At 45.9% G+C, this 26572-nt stretch overlaps 1 protein-coding gene across 4 annotated transcripts; it reads right to left on the bottom strand.

Annotated features, from left to right (window-relative positions):
* Positions 1-4862: 4862 nt before the first annotated feature.
* On the bottom strand, positions 4863-26334 carry LOC110526948 (pre-mRNA-splicing factor ATP-dependent RNA helicase PRP16). Of its 4 annotated transcripts, none has more exons than XM_036980753.2 (25): positions 25991-26334; positions 25131-25475; positions 24784-24989; positions 24505-24669; positions 24225-24393; positions 23972-24090; positions 23792-23865; positions 23532-23687; positions 23223-23384; positions 19108-19215; positions 18897-19021; positions 18646-18783; positions 18114-18300; positions 17403-17588; positions 17026-17166; positions 16084-16311; positions 14933-15040; positions 14714-14826; positions 11556-11764; positions 10695-10849; positions 10434-10589; positions 10007-10267; positions 9548-9643; positions 9333-9454; positions 4863-6976 (listed from the first exon to the last, which is right to left on the bottom strand). In XM_036980753.2, exons 2-25 carry the CDS (start codon positions 25457-25459, stop codon positions 6895-6897), a joined length of 3795 nt encoding a protein of 1264 aa, XP_036836648.2. In that variant the 5' UTR covers positions 25460-25475; positions 25991-26334; the 3' UTR covers positions 4863-6894. The 4 variants fall into 4 exon arrangements, with proteins under 4 accessions (XP_036836648.2, XP_036836650.2, XP_036836649.2 ...); XM_036980755.2 differs by having other exon boundaries at positions 24784-24986; positions 25991-26296; XM_036980754.2 differs by having other exon boundaries at positions 26170-26263.
* Positions 26335-26572: the final 238 nt, after the last annotated feature.

Raw genomic sequence — 26572 nt, 5'->3', positions numbered from 1 at the left:
TCTCTCACCGTTGACGCTTGTTACAGACCCCATTCAGCCCCCAGATGTGCCCTGGACACCATATGTGAATTGATTGCCCCCCATCTATCTTCGAAGTTCGTACTGTTAGGTGACCTAAACTGGGACATGCTTAACACCCCGGCTGTCTTACAAATATAAGCTAGATGCCCTCAATCTCACACAAATTATCAAGGAACCTACCAGGTACAACCCTAAATCCATAACCATGGGCACCCTCTTAGATATCATCCTGACCAACTTGCCCTCTTAATACACCTCTGCTGTCTTCAACCAGGATCTCAGGGCCCACGCCTGCGTGCGTAATGGGTCCGCGGTCAAACGACCACCCCTCATCACTTTCAAACGTTCCCTAAAACACTTTAGAGAGCAGGCCTTTATTTTTTTATTTATTTTTAACCCCTTTTTCTCCCCAATTTCGTGGTATCCAATTGTTGTAGTAGCTACTATCTTGTCTCATCGCTACAACTCCAGTATGGGCTCGGGAGAGACGAAGGTTGAAAGTCATGCGTCCTCCGATACACAACCCAACCAGCCGCACTGCTTCTTAACACAGAGCGCATCCAACCCGGAAGCCAGCCGCACCAATGTGTCGAAGGCTACACCGTGCACCTGGCAACCTTGGTTAGCGCACACTGCGCCCGGCCCGCCACAGGAGTCGCTGGTGCGCGATGAGACAAGGACATCCCTACCGACCAAGCCCTCCCAAACCCGGATGACGCTAGGCCAATTGTGCGTCGCCCCACGGACCTCCCGGTCGCGGCCGGTTACGACAGAGCCTGGGCGCGAACCCAGGAACTCTGATGGCACAGCTGCCGCTGCAGTACAGCGCCCTTAACCACTGCGCCACCCGGGAGGCCGAGCAGGCCTTTCTAATCGACCTGGCCCGGGTATCCTGGAAGTATATTGACCTCATCCCGTCAGTAGAGGATGCCTGGTTGCACTTTAAAAGTGCTTTCCTCACCATCTTAAATAAGCATGCCCCATTCAAAAAATGTAGAACTAGGAACAGATATATCCCTTGGTTCACCCCAGACTTGACTGCTCTTGACCAGCACAAAAACATCCTGTGGCGTTCTGCGTTAGCATCGAATAGCCCCCGCGATATGCAACTTTTCAGGGAAGTCAGCAACCAATATACTCGGTCAGTTAGGAAAGCTAAGGCTAGCTTTTTCAAACAGAACTGTGCATCCTGTAGCACTAATTCCTAAAGTTTTGGGACACTGTAAAGTCCATGGAGATTAAGAGCACCTCCTCCCAGCTGCCCACCGCACTGAGGCCAGGAAACACTGTCACCACCGATAAATCTACGATAATCAATCATTTCAATAAGCATTTTTCTACGGCTGGCCAGGCTTTCCACCTGGCTACCCCTACCCCGTCCAACATCTCAGCACCCCCTGCAGCAACTCTTGCAGCTGGTGATTCTCTGATCCAACTCTACGCAGACGACACCATGCTGTATACATCTGGCCCTTCTTTGGACACTGTGCTACCAAACCTCCAAACGAGCTTCAATGCCATCCAACACTCCTTCCGTGGCCTCCAACTGCTTTTAAATGCAAGTAAAACTAAGTGCATGCTCTTCGACCAATTGCAGCCCGCACCCTCCCGCCCGACTAGCATCACTACTCTGTACGGTTCTGACTTAGAATATGTGGACATCTACAAATACCTAGGTGTCTGGTTAGACTGTAAACTCTCCTTCCAGACTCACATTAAGCATCTCCAATCCAAAATGAAATCTAGAATCGGCTTCCTATTTCGCAACAAAGCCTCCTTCACTCATGCTGCCAAACATACCCTCGTAAAACTGACTATCCTACCGATCCTTGACTTCGGCGATGTCATTTACAAAATAGCCTCAGCAAACTGTATGTAGTCGATCAGAGTGCCATCTGTTTTGTCACCAAAGCCCCATATACTACCCACCACTTCGACCTGTATGCTCTCGTTGGCTGGCCCGCACTACATATTCATCGCTAAACCCACTGACTCCAGGTCATCTATAAGTCTTTGCTAGGTAAAGCCCCGCCTTATCTCAGCTCACTGGTCACCATAGCAACAACCACTGTAGCATGTGCTCCAGCAGGTATATTTCACTGGTCATCCCCAAAGCCAACACTTCCTTTGGTCGCCTTTCCTTCCAGTTCTGTGCTGCCAATGACTAGAACGAATTGCAAAAATCACTGAAGTTGGAGTCTCCCTCTCTAATTTTAAGCATCAGCTGTCAGAGCAGCTTACCGATCACTGTACCTGTACACAGCACACCCAACTACCTCATCCCCATATCCGCTTGCTGTTTTGCACACCAGTATCTCTACGTGCACATCATCATCTGCACATCTTTCACTCCAGTGTTAATGCTAAATTGTAATTATTTTAGCTCCATGGCCTATTTATTGACTTACCCCCTACTCTTCTACATTTGCACACGATGTACATAGATTTTTCTATTGTGTTATTGACTGTACGTTTGTTTGTGTAATTGTGTTGATTTACACACTATCTAGACTTTCTTTTTTCTACTGTGTTATTGACATGTTTATTGTGTTATTGGCTTGTTTATTGTTTACTCCATGTGTAACTCTGTTGTTGTCTGTGTCGCACTGCTTTGCTTTATCTTGGCCAGGTCGCAGTTGGAAATGAGAACTTGTTCTCAACTGGCCTACCTGGTTAAATAAAGGTGAAATGAAAAATAATAATAACTAACCCCTAACCCTAGCTTCAAGTCCCAATCACGGTTCAACTCTTACCCTAGCCTCAACCACAACCCTTATTTAATCTTCAAGTCCACATCATGGTTCAACCCTAACATCAACCACATCCCTAGCTTTAAGTCCAAACCATGGTTAAATCCTAACCCTAGCTGCCTGCAACTCTAAATTTTGGCTTAACCATAACCTTGGTTTATCATACTTTTATCCTACTTTTCTTTTTGGACCCGTAGCTAGTCAGTTGCACAACTGAATGCATTTAACCCAACCCTTCTGAATCAGAGCGGTGCGGTGGGCTGCCTTAAATCGACGTCCACAGAGCAGTTGTTGTTGTCTGGGGTTAACTACTTTGCTCAAGGGCAGAACAGCAGATTTTTCCACCATGCCAGCTTGGGGATTCTAACCAGCGACCTTACGGTTACTGGCCCAACACTGTTAACCGACAGGCTACCTACCCGTGTTTGTGTGAGGGGGATGCACTGATTTATTTTGTTTTATCTGACAGGTTTACTCATCTAAGCTCAAGTTGTGTTCACTCTCTCCTATATCAATAGAACGTCACCGCAATTTGATCTTGTCAGAGCTAGGTGTTGAGCCATTTCTACTCTACTACACAGTGACATCAGTCATCATGACCTTTGCACTCCACCCCTATGGTCTAACATATGAGAAAAAAAAGTACAAAATACCACAAATCCATGCTAGCTGGTTGGGAGAAACATTTAGAAAAGAGTAAAAAAGACACTGCTTTGTTTGGCCAAGGAGGGTCATCCATCATAATTAGAATTAGAAAGTGTCACCTCACATTTCTGCCAGATCAGCGGCTGATTAAATATTCTCTGGCTGCAGCCAATAATTGAATTGTGTGTGTATGTGTGAGCATGTGTGTAAAACCCAAGGGCTGCTGGGAAAAGCAAAATTAATTACGGACAGGTCTGGCGCCGCTAATGAGCGGGCCATGATTAGCTGCATATTTATTCACATTGGGTTGTTGGGCAAGGTTCACCATTCTCTGGCAGAAAAGCTGTTGGAACTGTAGTCACTAGTCAGACATTAGCAGGTTATATACATGAACACCTATCCACCTGTCAATCATTAGCAGGTGATTACATACAGGTAAAAGACTGGCCTAAACTACATAAACATGGACTATGGGCTGGATAAAATCTGTATCACAGAAGATCCGTGTTCAAATGTAAGGGTTATTTCCAATTGAGCCGACATGGATTATGCAGTGTTTACCGTGAATGCAGTCTCCGCGAACAGGGCCTTTAAAATGTCATTTGAGCTATAAACGCAGATCTTCCGTGATACGGATTGAATCCAGACCTTCAAGCATTGATCACTAGCTCAGACATGAGCTTTAGGAGATGGATTCAATCCGTAATCGCTGAAGTTCCGCGGTATAGAAATGTAGGGCTGGATTCAATCCGTAATCTCTGAAGTTCCGCGGTATAGAAATGTAGGGCTGGATTCAATCCGTAATCGCTGAAGTTCCGCGGTATAGAAATGTAGGGCTGGATTCAATCCGTAATCGCTGAAGTTCCGCGGTATAGAAATGTAGGGCTGGATTCAATCCGTAATCTCTGAAGTTCCGCGGTATAGAAATGTAGGGCTGGATTCAATCCGTAATCTCTGAAGTTCCGCGGTATAGAAATGTAGGGCTGGATTCAATCCGTAATCTCTGAAGTTCCGCGGTATAGAAATGTAGGGCTGGATTCAATCCGTAATCGCTGAAGTTCCGCGGTATAGAAATGTAGGGCTGGATTCAATCCGTAGCACCGAAGATTAGTGTTGTAGCGCGGTAGAAATGGTCAAATCATTTTTGATTTAGACATGCAGTCTGCGGATACATTGCCTTTAAATTTCAAATCACACCATAATGCTGATCTTCGGCGGTACAGATTGATTACAGCCCTTAAAGGCAATGCTCCCGCGTTCACGGAGACTGCATTCACAGTAAACGCTGCATGTCAGCTCAATCAGAAATGACCTTTACATTTCAATTGCGCTTTACTACAGCACTTCCGCAATGCAAATTCAATCGAGCCCTTAGGCTCTGACTGAGATAGTGTTTACTTTGTTTTACCTGTGGTGAGGGAATCAAGGACACATAAACCAACAGAGTAAAAAATAAGACCATTTATTTTCAGTTCCCAAACTGTAGTCAACTTAAAAATTATATTCGCAAACCATGGGCTGGTGTTACCAGAGCCTAATTTCACATCACAAAACAGAATCACTGACCACCACAAGACAAGATACTGGTCTGTACAAAACTATACAAAGTCAATCTAGTACACAGAATGAATGACTTCAGAATCAAGTCCACCGCTTGGAACTTGCTGAAACACCTTGCTAAACCTGACTATTCAAGTGCAGGACATCAGTCTGGTGAAGAGACATGATGTAAGACAGGGTTTCCGAAACTCAGTCCTGGGGCCCCCCAGGTGCACGTTTTGGTTTTTGCCCTAGGACTACACAGCTGAATCAAATAACCAACTAATCATTAAGCTTTGATTATTTGAACCAGCTGTGTAGTGCAAGGACCAAAACGTGCCCCTGGGACTGAGTTTGGGAAACGCTGATCTAAGAGACGTGCCACAGTTACACACACACACACACACACATATCAACTCCAACCATGGGCCCTGCAAAATACATTTCTGGGATCATTCACCCACTTGACTTGGAGGGGAATCTCAAGATAAAATTGGTGGCCATTTTCAACACAAGGACCATGAGAGGCTGAGGCCATCATGAGTTTCATCCAGGTTCTGACATTCATGTGTAAACGGAGAGAAGCTGAGGAATATTACAGTGCTGTGGAGGGCTAATGGGGTTAGGAAAAGCTCAATTGCTAAAGCTTGTCCTCCAAACAGTTTGCATGAAGGGTGTTGTTAAGGTAGCTACAGATATAAGGTCTGAGCCACTCATGCCACAAGCACAGTTTGGATAATGCTTCAGTCAGTGAAGGGGCACTTCACCATGGCACAGGCCATTTGCTACACACGACATACAAAAGGATACAGAGGTCAGCCAGTTGTACAAGGTGAAAATGATCTCTTGAAGGAGATTTGAGAGGGACATGATGAAATTGAAAAATAAAAATAAATCAAGGCAGAATTCATGGACACACAGCAGTACTACTTCTGCCTCCTCTCTCTACTCACACTGAATGACATACAGCCCAATGAACACACTACGGGATCAGACTAGTTTGGACCAGCCGTCCACTTATGACTGACAGCACAATGCAGCACTACTTAAACACTAGTAATGGGGGGGGGGGGGGGGGTCTATACAGTTACATATCGGGATATTATTTGACGATATTTCATTGTTTTGACAATATCGCAATATTATTTTAGCGCTATTTGCCTGTACCTGCACCAAAATGCCAGTATTTTCCTTTCATTTCTTGTTCTCCATCTTTTGTATTCAGAACTTTTATTTCAATGACTGATCAAAACTCGTTTCTCATGGCTCTCTCTCTCGTCCCTCTGCAGCAGATATATGGTGAGCAATATGTTCGGAACATCGACTCACAATAAAATCACAGTATCGAATCGCAATACATATCGTATCGGCACCAAAGTATCATGCTAATATGGTGAGGTCCCTGGCAATTCCCAGCCTTATTGAACATAGTTTATATTGATCGGGAGAGACTACCATCAAGAAAACAGCCCCTTGTAGGGTACAGTAGGAGATGGAACAACTAAAGGTTTCCTGCTTGGACTCTGTAGCCTGTGAAGGATTATGATAAAGGCTTTGACAGATTTTCAAAGTATATCAAATACCCTTTAAAGACGATACCTTTTCAATGATGTTTCATCATTGGGGGTTTTTTTGTTCGTTTTTTTACTATCACAGAAATAGAAAATACAGTATACGGCTGTTAGAATGCAGTATCTCTCTGCACGTAAAAATGGAGGGACGCTATGTGGATTTGCTGACAGAAAAGGTCTGTTACGGGAGCCTCATGTCTTATACAAGTTCTACCTCTGCTGGCCTCTGTCTGAACTGCAGCTAGTACCGAACAATAGGAGGGGACAGTTATCCAAGCCCTCTCAGCCAAGCTCATCCAGTGATGGTATGGTACACAAACAGGTGATGTTTAGTGGTGAGTTCAAGTGTTTAAGTCTTAACAGAAGATCTAGAGCCCAAAACGAGCTGGGGTGCGCTTTGGGGTCATGGGTGCCTCCTCCTTCCTTCCCGGGGTGCAGATTTTCACAGCCCTATCGAGACAAAAGAATAGACAATTGGCAATGACAGAAGGTACTTTTTTTTTTATACTTGCCATGTCAGACATAATGGGACAGGCTAGCAGGGGGGGACAGGCTAACAGGGGGGGGACAGGCTAACGGGAGAGAGACAGGCTAGTGGGGGGGGGACAGGCTAGCAGGGAGGGACAGGCTAACAGGGGGGGGACAGGCTAACGGGAGAGAGACAGGCTAGCAGGGAGGGATAAGCGGACGCTGCCGACAGCAAAATCTATAATCTTTAATTACAGCAGCGTGACACTCTGACACTACCCAGCATTCCCTCCTCAGTCCTCACACACACCAGCAATTACTAAAGCTAAAGTCACATTTGACAAATTAAAACAAATGTCCTCAGGCCTTCAAAATATATTTATTTATTAAATTAAACTTTAATTTAACAGGGTGATTTCTAGAGGCTAAGAAAGTCTTTCACACACACACACACACACGTCCTGAGAGGCCTGCTGGTAGGAGGATATGGAGGAGTGAGGCAGACAGCCTGGCTGAGATTAAAGCCAAATCCTAACTAACGTGCCTCCCTTTACATAATGATCCATCCTGCTTCCAAACTCAGTAAAAGCAGAGTTTGGAAGCAGGATGGATCATTCTAGGTCTAGTAGACAGACATATTGTTGCCAAGTGCTTTAAGAGCTCTCTGTCTGAGGGCCACTCTTCTTTCCACACACAGGTGTTTGGTGAACACAGCAGAGGGAAGACGGCACCCTCATTCCTACCACCACTTTCACATACAAGGACAGAACACTTCTCACAGCTCTGCATTTACATTGAATAAAAGCTCCCATAAAATCACTGACTTAAAGCTTTGATCCCACTTATCTGAGTAAGGGTGGGGGGGTTGCTGAATGACAGACAGGAACCAGATCAAAATGTGTCGTAGAAGTGTTTCATGGGGGCACGGTGAAGGGATGCTTGTGTTCACAGGCAGAGGCGGACAAAAGCAGCTGACAGCCCACGAGAGCCGGCCATGTTTATTATCATAATTCTGAGGCGCTCGCTCTCTAATCTATTCCTTAATCCTCTGTGTTTTAATGTAATCATTTTGGAGACTGACAGACACACACTCTTATTGTTAATTAATCAGCAGATTTATTGCTATATCAAAGTGTTATTTTTTACCCTCCCAAACACATCTCTTTTGTGAGCCTTATGGAACAGGTGCAAACTAAAAAGGTGTCCCTTCTAATTTGAAAATAAACGCTGTCTTCTTTCTCCCCTCTGCTGTGGCACCATTTAAATTGCAGCAGTAATGGGGGTCAGCCAGGAGTCAATATTATTTCTTTTTGTCTCGTCTGGAGGGACTGGAGGTGAGAAAAGCTCATCATGGAAAATGAGAGAGGTAGAAAAGACAGAGGATAAGAGAGGAGAGGCAGAGAATTAGAGAGAGAGAGATGGTAGAGAAGACAAAGAGGATAAGAGAGAAGGAGAGGCAGAGATAATTAGAGAGAGATTGTAGAGAAGACAAAGAGGATAAGAGAGAAGGAGAGGCAGAGATATTTAGAGAGAGATGGGTAGAGAAGACAAAGAGGATAAGAGAGAAGGACAGGCAGAGATATTTAGAGAGAGATGGGTAGAGAAGCAGCAAAATTAACCAGTTTCTACGACTCGGAAGGGGCCGAGAAAAGAGCAAACTTTGCGTCAATTTTTTGTTATACAGAAATAACAAAACATACAGAAAAGCTGCAATGTTGTTCGATGTACATTTAACCAGGTCAAAAATCCCGACCTACGGTTCACAATGTTCCCACGTAGAGAAATGGAGCCTGCGAGAAGAGCCCTGTGGCTTCAGGCTATTCGGTGTGGGAGAGTGGGAAATGTAGGGACGTGGTGTCCAAGTAGGCTACACGTAGCAATGTGTGTAAAAAACATTTAATCACAGGTAAGACATTTAACTTGTTAAGTACAGTCGGGTTGTAATTCCACTCACTAATTGTAGCTTTATAGTGTGTTGGTGGTCTTGGCTAGCTTAATGTTCTAGTTGGTAGCTAGCTAGCACTCACATGGCTCAAGTTAGCGGCGTCATGAAAAGGGGCATGAGGGAAGCCTTTCAATATTACGTTTTTCTAAGTAGCGGGAACGCTCGGCAATGTGGAAAAGTCATCTTTAGACATGTACTTTTCTTAAATGTAGCTTTGTAAGAAAGTTGTGTTTGAAAAAGGTAAAGATTTTGCTGTGAGACAATTGGGTAACCAAGGTAACTACAGGTCATTTTCCCCACGTGAGGCCGCGGCGGTCTATTTAATAGCGACTGGGACTATTGTCAGAGTGAAACCTCTCCATGAAGAATAGATGAAGATAGATGAGTGTATACCTGACGCTGCCCACGTTACTCTTCCTGTCCTGATCCTCTCTCCTGCTCCTCAGTTGCTGCTCCGCCAGAGACATCTCCTCCTCCATGTTAGTGATCTCCTCCTTGGCCCGCCGCCGGTTCTCCTGCACAGAGAGAGAGAGGAACAGAGGGGTGAGAGGAGAGAGGGAGGAGGAATTAACCATTGAGACGTAGGAAGTAAGGGCCGAAGAGCTTACCATCCTGCTCTTCCCTGCCTGTTTGACGCTGTAGAACATGGGCCCCAGCTCAGCCAGCCACTCCCCATCCACCGCAGTCACACACTGCATGTACTCCTACAGGAGGGACATCAAACAACACAGGTTACAACACAGTAGAACACAGTAGCAGAGCTAGAAGGCTGTTATATATGACAGTTCTTCACACACTGCATGTACTCCTGCAGGAGGGACATCAAACAACACAGGTTACAACACAGTAGCAGAGCTAGAAGGCTGTTATATATGACAGTTCTTCACACACTGCATGTACTCCTGCAGGAGGGACATCAAACAACACAGGTTACAACACAGTAGAACACAGTAGCAGAGCTAGAAGGCTGTTATATATGACAGCTCTTTCTGGTGAGTCAAGGTGTAGAACATCATCTCTGAACAGTCCAGATCATAGCGTAGCTGTGTGGAGGCTGGGTCTGTTACCTTGGTGGTCATGACCAGCTCGTGGTAGGTGATGTAGTCTGGGGTGTAGCCCATGCCAAACAGAGAGCTGGTGGGATGGAGGTGGCAGGGCATGCCTGTCCTCACGTTCACATACTCCCCTATGCCCTTCAGCTTGGCTGCCTGGTGGAAGTAGGCAGCACAGATACACTTCCTGATGATGTCCCAGTCTGAGCCACAGGACACCAGGTTCATCCTCTGCTGCACCATGATGTCTTTGAGCTGGGAGCGCACCTCGCGCACCTGAAACACCCACCCACAGAGACACGTTAGCTACCGGAGAACCAACACAAGAGGACATTCAATACACATTGCTCAGTGTGTGACTATTGTGATGCAAAGTGGTAATGAAGTGCATTTCGATCCTGAGACTGGTCAGAGAGAGTAAAGGACAAGGGCGGGGTCTGACCTTTCGCATGGCCTTGGTGTGGATGAAGTGTTCGTTGCACCAGATGCTGGAGTAGTTGTTGTTCTTCCACTGCAGGTAGACGTTCAGGTAGGTCAGGTGGTCACTCTCTGGGACAGAGAACTTCTCCCTCACCTGGTCACTCTCCTCCTCACGACCCTGGAAAGGTCCAGTGTGTAATGTGAATTTTTCTTAACAGTAAGATAAACAAACATTAGCAACACATTAAGACATTCATTGGTTGGCGATCTCAATGACATCTACCTTAGGCCTGTAGAAGATGGCCGGTACAGACAGCATGGAGACGATGATGAGGATGTCAGCACTGCAGCCCATGTCACATGATACGATCAGCATCTTGGACAGAGCCGGGTCCAGAGGGAACTCCACCATCAGCCTCCCAGTGGGCGTCAGGGAACCTGAGGGGGACACAAATATTAACACTTCCTGTCTACAGACAGAGGAGAGGGGAAACACAATACAGGTGACACCTTCCTGTCTATAGCCCTGAGAGAGAGAGAGAGATAAAGTGCTGACATAGGAGGATGGTTACAAAATCATATTTAAATCTAACTTTGCCAGCTCTGATTTAAATGATTACATGACAGACTATAAAGGAGCTTAGAGGGAAAGTGCAGAGGCAGAACAGGCTGTATTGGCCAGGTAAACCTTAAATCAGAGATAATCTGCTGTTAACACACCACACAGACAAACGTCAAAAGTCCTCCACAGACACCAAATCCCCTAATCCCCAGGGATCTGGCTCAGATGAGACAGAGATGAGACTCAGCCAGTCAAATCTAACAGAGGATAAAGCACTATGCAATTACTCCACTACCTACACCACAGTGCTACCTAGCTCTATACTTTACGGTGTGCAGTGCATGTACATACCATTACAGCAACCTATTGACTAGTTCCATCATCCAAGTCTCTCCTCGCACATGTAGTTATTGTTAATCTGTAGTTATTGTTAATCTGTTGGCTGTATTGCTGGTGGGGAACACATACTTATCCCAACATATTTTAACCTTGTTTTCTGAGATAAATTATTATATTTGATCAATTTGTACATTTAGTGGCCTAATCTTGAGTGATGTGGTCCAGGCCAGGCCAGAGACCCACCTGTGTTGTCCAGGGCCCCCAGGATCCACAGCTGGTACATGGAGTTCAGCATGTTGTCCTCAGGCGGGGGGTCCATGAAGTGGAAGAGCAGCAGGTCCTGGACCCCCAGGGATTTGAGCAGCAGCACCACGTTGGCCAGGTTGGTCCGCTGAATCTCTGGGATGGTGGTGGTCAACATCTCATTCTTGAAGGCGCTCTGGGTGTACAGCCTGGATGGACAGAGGAGGAGAGAAGGAGAGATGGAGTGAGAGCGACACCAACGGGGGAGGTTATTGAATAAACTAGCGGACACATTTTTTTTGTAAATGCACAAATGCTCCATGGAGTGACAGGTCTGGAGATGCTGTCTTCACCACCTGGTTAAACCCGCTCTGCATGGCACTGATATGACTTCACACAGTGCTCCAACCCTGTAACAACGGCACAGTGCTCCAACCCTGTAACAACGGCACAGTGCTCCAACCCTGCAACAACGGCACAGTGCTCCAACCCTGCAACAACGGCACAGTGCTCCAACCCTGCAACAACGGCACAGTGCTCCAACCCTGCAACAACGGCACAGTGTTCCAACCCTGCAACAACGGCACAGTGTTCCAACCCTGTAACAACGGCACAGTGTTCCAACCCTGCAACAACGGCACAGTGCTCCAACCCTGTAACAATGGCACAGTGCTCCAACCCTGCAACAACGGCACAGTGTTCCAACCCTGCAACAACGGCACAGTGTTCCAACCCTGCAACAACGGCACAGTGCTCCAACCCTGCAACAACGGCACAGTGCTCCAACCCTGCAACAACGGCACAGTGCTCCAACCCTGTAACAACGGCACAGTGCTCCAACCCTGTAACAACGGCACAGTGCTCCAACCCTGCAACAACGGCACAGTGCTCCAACCCTGCAACAACGGCACAGTGCTCCAACCCTGCAACAACGGCACAGTGCTCCAACCCTGCAACAACGGCACAGTGCTCCAACCCTGCAACAACGGCACAGTGCTCCAACCCTGCAACAACGGCACAGTGCTCCAACCCTGTAACAACGGCACAGTGCTCCAACCCTGCAACAACGGCACAGTGCTCCAACCCTGCAACAACGGCACAGTGCTCCAACCCTGCAACAACGGCACAGTGCTCCAACCCTGTAACAACGGCACAGTGCTCCAACCCTGTAACAACGGCACAGTGCTCCAACCCTGTAACAACGGCACAGTGCTCCAACCCTGCAACAACGGCACAGTGCTCCAACCCTGCAACAACGGCACAGTGCTCCAACCCTGTAACAGCGGCACAGTGCTCCAACCCTGCAACAACGGCACAGTGTTCCAACCCTGCAACAACGGCACAGTGCTCCAACCCTGCAACAACGGCACAGTGCTCCAACCCTGCAACAACGGCAGTGCTCCAACCCTGCAACAACGGCACAGTGCTCCAACCCTGCAACAACGGCACAGTGCTCCAACCCTGCAACAACGGCACAGTGCTCCAACCCTGCAACAACGGCACAGTGCTCCAACCCTGCAACAACGGCACAGTGCTCCAACCCTGCAACAACGGCACAGTGCTCCAACCCTGCAACAACGGCACAGTGCTCCAACCCTGCAACAACGGCACAGTGCTCCAACCCTGCAACAACGGCACAGTGCTCCAACCCTGCAACAACGGCACAGTGCTCCAACCCTGTAACAGCGGCACAGTGCTCCAACCCTGTAACAGCGGCACAGTGCTCCAACCCTGTAACAGCGGCACAGTGCTCCAACCCTGTAACAGCGGCACAGTGCTCCAACCCTGTAACAACGGCACAGTGCTCCAACCCTGTAACAACGGCACCGTGATTGAGAAGCCTCCGTTTCCATGAAAGCTGAACGCTCCCCAACTGACATTTAGAGACGGGCAAAGAGACAGGCCTACTGCACATTATAAACATTTAACTAAGCTACTTATGAGGTATTTACTAACCAAACTATTTAGAGCAGCTCCCATTGCTGCTTCAGACTGATAGGTCTGGCCTAACAAAGCATCTCTCAACCATTTCAGTTAGTGGCTAATCCCTCTGAAGTGTGTGCATTATGAGGGAATGATCTGTGTTTTTTTATGCCGGGTTGTGTGAATGTCCTCAGGGCTGGAGATGTACTGTGTGTGTGTGTGTGTGTGTGTGTGTTGGGTGCAGTCACAGCTAAGAGGTGCTTTGAGTAGCAGATTCGCCACACAAGTCGAGTCACCCAGCATGGCACACACACGTCACCTCCCGCCCCTCCAAACGCCTAGGCCCCACCCACTCTAAAGCTCAACTCCCAAATTGATTATTCACAGGGGGTAATCTTGGTAGAGGGGGCTTTTATAAAATTCCAAGCTCATTTACAAGGCAAAACAATCTTGTGTCTGGTGTGCATGTCACCATCTCCCTCAACTTGGTGTAGTATGACAGATAGGTGAAAGGTCATGTGAAATCTCAGCGAGAACAGGCTTTTGTGTCACATTCTCCCTGCTGTAAACAGAGTTAAACTGCATGAAATCCTGTGGAGATTAGGATTCTCCCTCCTTCTCTCCCTCCCAGCCTCTGATGGCTTTGAAAGCAGCCCGGCCGCCTTGCAGATCCGAGGCCTGGACAGCCCATCTGAGGAGAGCTCTGATGTGCATCAGCCAGAGGATGAAACACCGGCGGGGGCATTACACACAACAACAACACACACAATCGCGCTTCCGATAGACACCCGTTTCAGCACGGCTCACCATACAAATGGATGCTAATGTTGTTAGCTGGTGTTCTACCTTTTTGGTGGATAGGAGCGGTTGGAATGAGATAGCAGGCAGAGTGAGGAGAATTGTGTAATTCAGCCTGTTTATTCCTGTATCTAGGCCCAGATAGACATGAAAAGGGGAAGATATGGCTGATCTAATATTTTAGTTCCAGACTGCTTCAGTCAGATGTAGAGGAGTATTGAAGTATCTTTCTAGAAGTCAGGAAACTCTTGACATGTGAATACTCCCTTCCTGCTAGCCCTGGCTGGAACTCTCAAACATCACACTATAAGGTGACACCTTCAAATAACTGCCTTTCATTACACTTTCATTATGGCTCCATACTTCTCTACCACAACTGGAGGACTGCACATTTGGAGTGTGAGACTGCGTGAGTGTGTGTGTAGACAGTGACTTACCTGTAACACTGGCCCGGTCCTGTACGTCCTGCTCTGCCCGCACGCTGATTGGCGTTAGCCTGGCTGATGGGGTACACCTGCAGGGCATCCATGCCAATGCGAGGGTTGAACACCTGTCAAAGAGAACACATCAGCAACAAACACAGAGAAATACTATCCTAACATGGCTTGTCTTTATCATTTGATAGTCTGGGGAAGATAGTGAGGGTGACAGGGTACCTTGAGTTTGCAGTATCCAGCATCCACAACAAACATGATACCATCCACAGTCAGGGAGGTCTCGGCAATGTTGGTGGCAACGATGCACTTCCTCACACCATCTGGAGCCTGGCGGTTAGAGAACATAACAAAGACATTAGCTACACGTCACTTTACCAGTAAGAAGGACGTGTTCCTTTTTGTGTAATATACAGTGCCTTCGGAAAGTATTCAAACCCCTAGACTTTTTCACGTTACAGGCTAATTCTAAAATGGAATAAATTGCTGTTTCCCCCTCATCAATCTACACACAATACCTCATAATGACAAAAATAAATGTTTTACACAACTATTCAGACCCTTTACTCAGTACTTTGTTGAAGCACCTTTGGCAGCGATTACAGCCTCTAGTCTTCTTGGGTATGAAGAAACAAGCTTGGCACACCTGTATTTGGGGATTTTCTCCCATTCGTCTCTGCAGATCCTCTCAAACTGTCAGGTTGGATGGGGATGGTCGCTGTACAGCTATTTTCAGGTCTCTCCAGATATGTTAGAGATCGGTTTCAAGTCCAGGCTCTGTCTGGGCCACTCAAGGACATTTGTAAACTTGTCCCGAAGCCACTCCTGCATTGTCTTGGTTGTGTGCTTAGGATCGTTTTCCTGTTTGACGGTGAACCTTCGCTCCAGTCTGAGGTCCTGAGTGCTCTGGAGGAGGTTTTCATCAAGGATCTCTCTGTACTTTGCTCCATTCATCTTTCCCTCGATCCTGTCCCAGTCCCTGCCGCTGAAAAACATCCCCACAGCATGATGCTCCCACCACCATGCTTCACCGTAGGGATGGTGCCAGGTTTCTTCCAGACGTGATGCTTGGCATTCAGGCCAAAGAGTTCGATCTTGGTTTCATCAGACCAAATAATTTTTTAAATATTTTTTTTACGGATTTTGCTTTGTCATTATGGGGTATTATGTGTAATGTTTTATTTAATCTCAGAATAAGGCTGTAACGTAACAAAATGTGGAAAAAGTCAAGGGATCTGAATACTTTCCGAATGCACTGTATATGCATTCCGACTACCTAACAGCAAGTATGCTTGTGTACAAAGGATACTGCAGTATGTTAAGAGTTCCAACTGTACATGTTAGTGTAACAGTAACTGGGTGTTATTGGTTACCTTCTGGAAGATCTTGGCCTGGAGGTCAGAGGGCAGCTGGGAGTAGATGGGCAGTACAGTCAGAGGAGGGGCACTCTCCAGATCCTCCAGACGCTCCACAATCTGGTCTGACGTCACCTCGATGTCCTCCTGGCCAGGCATGAAGATGAGGATGTCTCCCCCCATACCACTAAGGTGGATCTGTAGGGCCTGCTTCACTGCTGCCTCCACATAGTCTTCCTGGGGAGTCTGCACTCAGAAAACACACAACACTATTAGAATACACAGCAACCACACACTACCTTGGTACAAATAACAGTAGTCTTACTCCATGACTTAACCGGCCCCCACAGCTGAGTCCATTGTGCGCGTGATCATTTTCTCTATCCCCACCAGGCGCAGGTTAAAATACCAAAACCAACTGTGAATGAATTCTATTCATTTCAGGAAAGGTGGAAACACATGAAATGTTCATGGACATTCAGCTAGATAGCTGTTGCTCGCAGTTTCTCCAGGGATGACATTTTACCCAACATGCAAATGGTCCTCTTTTTAGCTGGTTCTTTGTCAATTTGACAAATGTGTGTGTTTCTCTACTATGACGATTAACCCACAGACAAAAGTGAAACCAAGTTAGTTATAACTAAGTTAGTTCTTAGTTATCTTTGATTCATCTCTCCTTGTTAGTCTTTAAAGCACCCACATGGGTTTGTATCTTCGTGAAAACCAATAAGGGGATGGAAGACTTGCATTGCATCGAGCATCTGAAATACAACCAAGTAGTGTGGATGAAATGATTGAAAAACATGCATGTGTACATCTATTTTGCAACCCTCGCGCACAAAATGTGGCCGGTCTAGTCAGGGTATAAGTAATTATGCAAATGAAATGGCTGTGTTGACTCCCTGTAAAAACATATATGTAATAAGGAAGGGATGTTGAATGGAGAGTTGGACACAATACCTTGCTGAATAAGATGTCTACAGGGAATGTTCTTCCTGGAATGTGGAATATGGGAACGTTGCCGAAAAATGCAGCAAATTTGTCAGAGTCCATGGTGGCTGAGGTGACTATCAGCTTGAGGTCAGAACGCCTCGATACAACCTGGAAGAAAAGGACACAGAGTTCTACTACTGCTTACAAAACAAACAAAGCCTCCGAATAAAAAATATGCACGCAAAAGATTGACAATTGAATAACATCCAGGGAGTTGTAAAAGTGTCTCCCTGGACTGGCAGTCTAAGCTGGCCCACTGCTCGTTCAGCACTCTCAATCCTACCTTCACCTCTATACCACTCTATCCACTAAACATACAAAAGACTGTGGGGTGTCTCCCTCACCTCTCGTAGCAGGCCGAACAGCACGTCTGTGTTGAGGGAGCGTTCGTGGGCCTCGTCCATGATGACAGCACTGTAGTGGTCCAGATCTGACTCCCTGAGAGACTCTCTCAGCAGGATGCCGTCTGTCATGTACTTTATCACAGTCTTCTCCGACGTACAGTCCTCAAAACGGATCGCATAACCCACCTGCAAAGCAAAAAAAATTAAATTAATGGTTTAGTAGTGAACTACATATATTTACATTCCACGTATGAATTACGGCCTTCAAACGACAGTGCTACGGGTCAACCAAAGAAACGAGCTGGCGAGGAGAGTTCCATTACAAGTTGTAGAATGGAAGCGGTGTACAATCTCTGAATCACCACTAGATGACGGTGTTGCACAACATATGAATACAAGCGTCACATCCATAAGGAAAAAACCAAGACAGCACCATGACTCAACATCAATTGACAGATGACCTCTACACACAGTGAACATTGATATCTGGTGGGGGTGGGGGGGGGGGGGGGGACACTTGTTCTGTTCTGGAGTAGTTCCATTCCTCTATAAACAAGTTCATTGCAGTTCATAAACTCTTGCCAGGTCTGTTACACTGAGTTAACTGATAAGACTAGTTATCCACTGCCTTGACTGATCCATAGATCACCGTTTCTAAGATCTAGTTAATGTTTGTCTAGTGGCTCCTCCCTAAGCCAGCTGAATGCTCACCTCCTCTCCCAGGTTGCTGCCCAGCTCCTCGCTGACTCTCTTGGCCACGCTCATGGCTGCCACTCTGCGGGGCTGGGTGCAGCCCACCATGCCGTAACTGGTGTAGCCGTCCTCGTGTAGGTACTGGGTCAGCTGGGTGGTCTTCCCACTGCCCGTCTCCCCCACCACAATCACAATGCTGTTGTCCCTGGACAGAATCACATCACAACCAATAACATTACAATCCTGATGGGACTTTCAACCTTACGAAACTGTGGAAACATGAATAACGGCTTACAAAAACAGATCTGGAAGTGTACCTGTCAATGATTTACAAACGCTGTCTAACATTACCTAAGTCACCTTTGATGTGGTCATTCTCTAACCAAAGGTAAATCACATATGAACATTCTGACTTCACAGCCGCCAACTCCCCCCTTCATTGCCATACATGTCTTTATCATACATCCTGAATGAAAGCCTGCATCTGGGGTAAGACCGGGGGTGATAAGTGGTCCCAGGACAGCCAGGCCGGGTCCAGTAGAGTAGCTACCTGATGATGTTGAGCAGCTGCTGCCTCACAGCGAAGATGGGCAGATACTGCCTCTGCTCCAGCAGGGTCTTCTTCTTAGCAAACTCACTGCTGGCCTCACTCTTATCTTTCATGTGGTCTGCAAACTTCTGATCCGTTCTGGAGGGAGGAAGGAGAGGAGAGGGAATTAATGAGGTTGTTCTTGTCACAACAGATGTTTAATAAACATTCAGAATGGAAACAAAATAAGCCTTTAGTAAAGGGCTTGTTACCTGTAGTCCACCTTGCCATCCTCACCCACTGGCTTGCCCCCAGAGCTATCCCCGTCCTCGGTCTTCTTGATGCCCATAATGTCACCCAGCTTGGTGCCTGCCAGCTCCCAGTGTTTCTGTTGAGCCTGAAGAAACAATCAAAATGACAGTCAGATATTCAGCCAGTAACCATACCATCAAGTACTGTATAGCTGTTTTAAACATTGCCTACCTTCTTGCGTTCCTTCTGCTCGCGGTGCTTGCGGACCAGCTGGCTGCCCTTGCGGGAGATGATGGCCATGTCAGAGGTGGCGTCTTTCACAGGGATGACAGGCTCCGGCTAGAGCACAGAGAACCATCAGCAACAGTACGCATTCAGTACACAGCAACTCTGATAGTAAGTCCACTAGTTAGTACTCAGCCAGTTCCAAATACTTATCAGCAGACTCTCACAATCCCTCAACAAGCCTGCAACAGCTCTCCGCCAATGGCTCAGACCTTAAAAGTATATGCACTCCTCAAAATATTTGGAAAGTGAAGAAAAAAATAATATTTGTCTCTATACTCTAGCATTTTGAATTTGAGATCAAATGTTTTATACGAGGCGACAGAACAGAATGTAACCTTATTTTCATAAGTATTCCGACACTTTCCTAAGAACCTCAAATTTGAGCTCAGGTGCATCCTGTTTCCATTGATCATCCTTGAGATGCTTCCACAACTTGGAGTCCACCTGTGGTATATTCAATTGATTGGACATGATTTGGAAATGCACACACCTGTCTACAGTTGAAGTCGGAAGTTTACATAAACAAGTTTTAATGACTCCAAACTAAGTGTTTCAACCACTCCACAAATTTCTTGTTAACAAACTATAGTTTTGGCACGTAGGTTATGACATCTACTTTGTGCATGACACAAGTAATTTTTCCAACAATTGTTTACAGAAAGATTATTTCACTTATAATTACTGTATCACAATTCCAGTGGGTCAGAAGTTTACATATACTAAGTTGGCTGTGCTTTTAAACAGCTTGGAAAATTACAGAAAAGGATGTTATGGCTTTAGAAGCTTCTGATAGACTAATTGACATAATTTGAGTCAATTGGAGTTGTACCTGTGGATGTATTTCAAGGCCTACATTCAAACTCAGTGCGCCTCTTTGATTGACATCATGGGAAAATCAAAAGAAATCAGCCAATACCTCAAAAATTGTAGACCTCCACAAGTCTGGTTCATCCTTGGGAGACATTTCCAAACGCCTGAAGGTACCACATTCATCTGTACAAACAATAGTACGCAAGTATAAACACCATGGGACCACGCAGCCGTCATACCGCTCAGGACGGAGATGCGTTCTGTCTCCTAGAGAAGAACGTACTTTGGTGCGAAAAGTGCAAATCAATCCCAGAACAACAGCAAAGGACCTTGAAGATGCTACAAAAGTATCTATATCCACAGTAAAACGAGTCCTATATCGACATAACCTGAAAGGCCGCTCAGCAAGGAAGAAGCCACTGCTCCAAAACCACTATAAAAAAGCCAGACAGTTTGCAACTGCACATGGGGGCAAAGATCGTACTTTTTGGAGAAATGTCCTCTGGTCTGATGAAACAAAAATAGAACTGTTTGGCCATAATGACCATCGTTATGTTTGGAGGAAAAAGGGGGGTGGCTTGCAAGCCGAAGAACACCATCCCAACCGTGAAGCACAGGGGTGGCAGCATCATGTTGTGGGGGTGCTTTGCTGCAGGAGGGACTGGTGCACCTCACAAAATAGATGGCTTCATGTGGAAGGGAAATTATGTGGATATATTGAAGCAACATCTCAAGACATCAGTCAGGAAGTTAAAGCTTGGTTGCAAATGGATCTTCCAAATGGACAATGACCACAAGCATACTTCCAAAGTTGTGGCAAAATGGCTTAAGGACAACAAAATCAAGGCATTGGAGTGGCCATCACAAAGCCCTGACCTCAATTCCATAGAAAATGTGTGGGCAGAACTGAAAAAGTGTGTGCGAGCAAGGAGGCCTACATACCTGACTCAGTTATACCTGATTCAGTTACACCAGCTCTGTCAGGAGGAATGGGCCAAAATTCACCCAACGTATTGTGGTAAGCTTGTGGAAGGCTACCCAAAACGTTTGACCCATGTTAAACAATTTAACGGCAATGCTACCGAATACTAATTCAGTATATGTAAACTTCTGACCTGCTGGGAATGTGATAAAAGAAATAAAAGCTGAAATAAATACTATCTCTACTATTATTCTGACATTTCACATTATTAAAATAAAGTGGTGATAGTAACTGACCTAAGACAGAAAGTTTTGACTAGGATTAAATGTCAGAAATTGTGAAAAACTGTGTTTAAATGTATTTGGCTAAGGTGTATGTAAACTTCCGACTTCCCACAGTTAACAGCGCACATCAGAGCAAAAAGATTTGGAGAAGGGTCCACAAAATGTCTGCAGCATTGAAGGTCCCCAAGAACACAGTGCCTCCATTATTCTTGAATGGAAAAAGTTTGGAACCACCAAGGCTCTTCCAAGGGAGAAGGGCCTTCGTCAGGGACGTGACTAAGAACCTGATAGTTACTCTGACAAAGCTCCAGGGTTCCTCTGTGGAGATGGGATAACCATCCAGAAGGACAACCATCTCTGAAGCGCTCCACCAAATCAGGCCATTGTAGAGTGGCCAGACGGAAGCCACTCCTCAGTAAAAGGCACATGACAGGACTCGCAGACCATGAGAAACAAGATTCTTTGGTCTGATGAAACCAGATTGATCTCTTTGGCCTGACTGCCAAGCGTCACGTATGGAGGAAACCTGGCACCATCCCTACGGTGAAGCATGGTGGTGGCAGCATCATGCTGTGGGGATGTTTTTCAGCGGCAGGGACTGGGAGAATAGTCAGGATCGAGGGAAAGATGATCAGAGCAAAGTACAGAGAGATCTTTGATGAAAACCTGCTCCAGAGCGCTCAGGACCTGAGACTGGGGCTAAGGTGTGGACACAGCCAAGACACGTAAGCACACAGCCAAGGGACAACGCAGGAGTGGCTTCGGGACAAGTTTCCGAATGTCCTTGAGTGGCCCAGCCAGATCCCGGAGTTGAACCCAATCGAACATCTCTGGGGAGACCTGAAAAAAGCTGTGCAGCGACGCTCCCCATCCAACCTGACAGAGCTTGAGGGGATCTGCAGAGAAGAATGGAAGAAACTCCCCAAATACAGGTGTGCCAAGCTTGTAGCGTCATACCCAAGAAGACTCGAGGCTGTAATCACTGCCAAAGGTGCTTCAACAAAGTAAAGAGTCTAAATAGTTATGTAAATGTGATTTCATTTTTTATTTGGAATAAATTTGCACATGTTTACTCCTGAACTTATTTAGGCTTGCCATAACAAAGGGGTTGAATACTTATTGACTCAAGACATTTCAGATTTCTATTTTTAATTCATTCGTAAACCTTTCTAAAAAGATAATTCCACTTTTACATTAAGGTGTATAGGCCAGTGACCTAAAATCTCAGATTACTAAATTTTTAATTGAAGGTGCAACAACAAAATGTGGAAAAGGGGTGTGAATACTTTCTGAAGACACTGTATTTGAACAAATTCACTAATAATGTATTAAATTCTGTGAAAGTTTAGTATTTGGTCCCATATTCCTAGCAAGCAATGACTACATTAAGCTTTTGAGCCTAGAAACGTGTTGGGTGCATGTGCAGTTTGTTTTGGTTGTGTTTCAGATGATGTTGTGCCCAATAGAAATTAATGGTAAATTGTGTCATTTTGGACTCACTTTCATTGTAAATAAGAATAGAATATGTTTCTGAACACTTCTACTTTAATGTGGATGCTAGCCTGATTACAGATAATCATGAATGAATTGTGAATAATGATGAGTGAGAACGTTAGAGGCATAACTATCATATCCCCCAAAAATGCTACCCTCCCCTGTTATTGGTGAAGGAAACAAAACCCAAAGCACATTTAACTTGTTTAGGAAAACTGCCCTAATGTTGGAAACAAACATCGTTATGCTGTCACCTAGAGTCAAAAAATAATTCCAAGCTATAGTACAGAATATTTTACGTACAGCAGGTTTTTAAAGGACCAAAGAGAGTGGTCTGCTTTGCGTTTTCATTTTTGCCATGGAAAAGAATATTGCGACACTGGTATGGTCAGAGCCCTAGTGTCGCCTCACAAAACATTTGATCTCAAATCCAAAATGCTGGAGTACAGAGCCAAATTAAAAGTTTTAGCTTCCCTGTCCAAATAAACAGGTAGCGACGGAGTGTTGGTCATTTAATTGGCCCATAATGTGCTGTCATGATGTATTACCTGCTTGGTGAAGACTATCCTCCCGTCCAGGAAGGGAGGGACCAGGTTGTGAACCAGCAGGTGGACCTTGGCAGCATTGTCCTCCTCAAAGTCATCATCCACCTCCAGCCTCTGGACCACTCCACTGGTCAGCATACGATTAGTCTCCCAGCGCTCATTATCCTGGCAGGAGGAACACAACACGCATCGTTAAACACAGTCAACACACACAGACAAAATTAAAATCCATAGGTGGTATTAACGATAACTAAACGGGCTACATACACCCAGGGCTGGAGGTGGTTATAGAGTAGCAACACAGTGCCATACCTCATTGATCTGTCGTCTCTGGGCAGAGATGCGTTTCTGTGTCTGCTTCTGCAGGATCTGCTCTCTTTTCTTCACATAATCCTCAGAGGTGGAGGTCAGTGGGTTGTGGAACTCGTCATAGCCTTCGTCCATCATGTACCAGTCTCTGTCCGCTTGCTGCAACACCGCAGGGCAATAGTCAATACATAGAAATGTGCATTTATGAAAGTTGGGAAAGCTATTCATTTGTGTTACTGCCAAGACTCCACATGTCCACACACCTTCTGGTCCTCCTCCCACTGCTGCTTCTCATCATCATTATCAAAGGCAATGCCATCCTCTCCTTCATTCTTACCTGGGGCACAGAGACACAATCCACAAACATCAGCAAGCCTTATCAGAGCATTAATAAGAGCTCAAACGTGACTGGGGGAAGAGGGAGAGGGGAAAGAGGGGCTTACCTTTCCCACGGGACAGACGAGGTGTGGAGCCCAAGTGCTTCCTGTCATTGGCCCATTCGTTGTACTTGTATGAAGGGGTGGGAAGGGGCGTGTCATCAGGATACCGGCCTCTGACTGACCTGGGAACAGAAACAACAAAAGTTCATTTAAAAGCTGAAAATAACATTTCTAATAGCCACTGAAAAGGAGTCTTTTAATAATACTATTAAACCCAGTTAAATTAACATACAAGTGTTGAGCTGCAGTTGCTTACTTGTCCTTCCTCTCACTCTCCCGTCCAGAGCGGGGGCTGCGCTCCGACCGTTCAGACTTGTCAGAGTCCTTGTGTGAAGGGGCAGGAGAGGGAGATTCCCAGTGGGAACGGCGTGAGCTGGCATAGCCGCTGTCATCCTCATCCCAGCTGGTGCGCGAGGGAGTGCCATCTGATTCAAAGGGTATGAGGAATGGAGGGAGAGAGAGTGGTTTGTGTATTGTAAGCGTGACCTAAGGACCTTAAAGAACTGCCTGTCCGGGGGTGTGGCAGGGTTACTGACCTTTGGGGCGTGTCTGGGGCGTTGAAGGCTCCTCTCTCTTGCTCCCCCGGCTGATGCGTTCGGAGGACCAGCCTTCTCTCTGTGAGCGCTCACTCCTCTCACTGCGGTCTCCACGCTCCGACCGGCAGCTGCCGCCGCCGCGGCTGTGACTGCGCTCCCGCTCATCTGCCATCAAAACAGTTAGTAATTACTTCAGTCAGAAATACACAATAGATAGAAAGGATCGCTATTGCCAGAATATTAACAATGTGCATGCAGGTGTATACATTTTTTGCTCACCTCTTTCACCCCTTCGATCTCTGTCCGTATCTCTGATCCTCTCTCTGTCCTTCTCCCTCTCTCTGTTCTTGTCCTCTTTGGAAGAGGCGTACATTCCATGCTCACGCCGGTCTTTCTCCCTCTGCTGGTGTTTGCGACGGAACTCTTCACTGACCCCTCCAGGGTTAGAGGGTGTCTCTGAGCCAGTCACACGGTACTTCCTGCTACTTTATGAAAAATAGAATAGTGTCAATAAGACAACACTGCATGCATCAGTTTAGATCTCTTGATAGGGAGAGTTTGTATTCCATGCCAGTACGAAAAGAGGCTACAGTAACTCAAACCAAATCACAAATCACATAACATACCTCTCTTTTTTACCACCTTGATCCTCCTCGTCTTTGTCTTCTTCATCAGACCCAGAATCACTTTTCCCTTCCTCCCAGTCCTTGTAGGAGGACACCTTGGATTTCTTGTTATTCCTGTCATCGCTGTCAGCCTCAGCCTGCTCCTTGCCCTCTCGCTCCTTTCTCTTTTGAGCTGCCAGCAGATCCAGGCCCAGGAGAGAGGTGCGTGGAGTGGGTGCACGAAAGACATGAGGCTCTACTGCTGCACTCTTCTTCTTCACAATCAGCCCGCCAACCTGCGCAGTGGGGTCACTGCCCTCCAGTCGATGCAGTGACGCATCATCATCCATGGTCTCAAACAACTGTCTGGATTGGATACCACATTTTTGGGGAGATTAGCCAACTACTAATTATGTAACATTAAGGATGTGTCAGATAATTTAGACCGAAACACTTAACCAAAAGCACTTTGCATACGGAAATTTGACCGCCTTGAGATTAATACATTAAACTAATCGATCAAAAGTATAAAATCGCTTGAATAATTCACGGAATGTATTTTATATTGCTACAGTAGCTAGCTACGTAGCTATTTAGTCAGTACTGTAGCTACACTAGCTACTTATATTATATTTGTTACTACTACATCTAACGCCAATGAACGATCGATTATAATTTAGTGACAGACGTGACTTCAAATAAAACACGTTAAAGTAGATAACGTTACCTAGCTAGATAACTGGATATCGCTCAGCCAATGAATTAAATAGCGAGCTAGCTATTACGTTACAAAAAGGAAATTAAACTAATAGGTACGACTATACACCCGATATTACAGTACAATTGTAAAATCCCATTTAATAAAACACGGGCTTGCTTACCTTTAACAATAGGTGGTGAGTCTATCAAGACGCTTACACTAGCTAGTCTTTTTTTTAGCGAGCTAGCTAAACCTGCCACATGTATTTATTGTAAATCAAAAAACGATCTTCAATAACATCAACAACCCGAGTTATTGGGAAAATAACATTCATGTAAGTACGAAAACTGTGCCACCCACTTGAAATGATTCAAACCATTAGCTATTATCTTTTGTAAATTGTGCGTTTTTTGTTTACAAAGACAGAAGCCGCCATTGCTATCCCACAATTCCACGGGATAGTCCTAAAAAAAACTTTATTAAAATTATGTACCAGAACACTGCACAATCGAGTTTCTTCTTTGTGTGGCTTTTTCCGGCAGACTAGTTGCATATTGCTGCGTTTCGCAGGTTGGAGTGCGAATTGCACATTTTGGTCACCAAAAAAAAGGGAAAAGGAGATTAGGATCTCCATCTAACCCTGCACCTATACACTTGAATCGTACTACACTGGCTTTGACGCTTGTCGGATGTGGCAAGGTTTGCAAACTATTACAGACTATAAAGGGAAGCACAGCTACCATACGCTTCGAGGCAAGTAACA

This window comes from Oncorhynchus mykiss, chromosome 6 (assembly GCF_057628025.1).
Source record: "Oncorhynchus mykiss isolate SJ-2025 chromosome 6, ASM5762802v1, whole genome shotgun sequence".
Lineage (NCBI taxonomy): Eukaryota > Metazoa > Chordata > Actinopteri > Salmoniformes > Salmonidae > Oncorhynchus > Oncorhynchus mykiss.
This window is presented reverse-complemented; position numbering and strand designations above follow the sequence as displayed.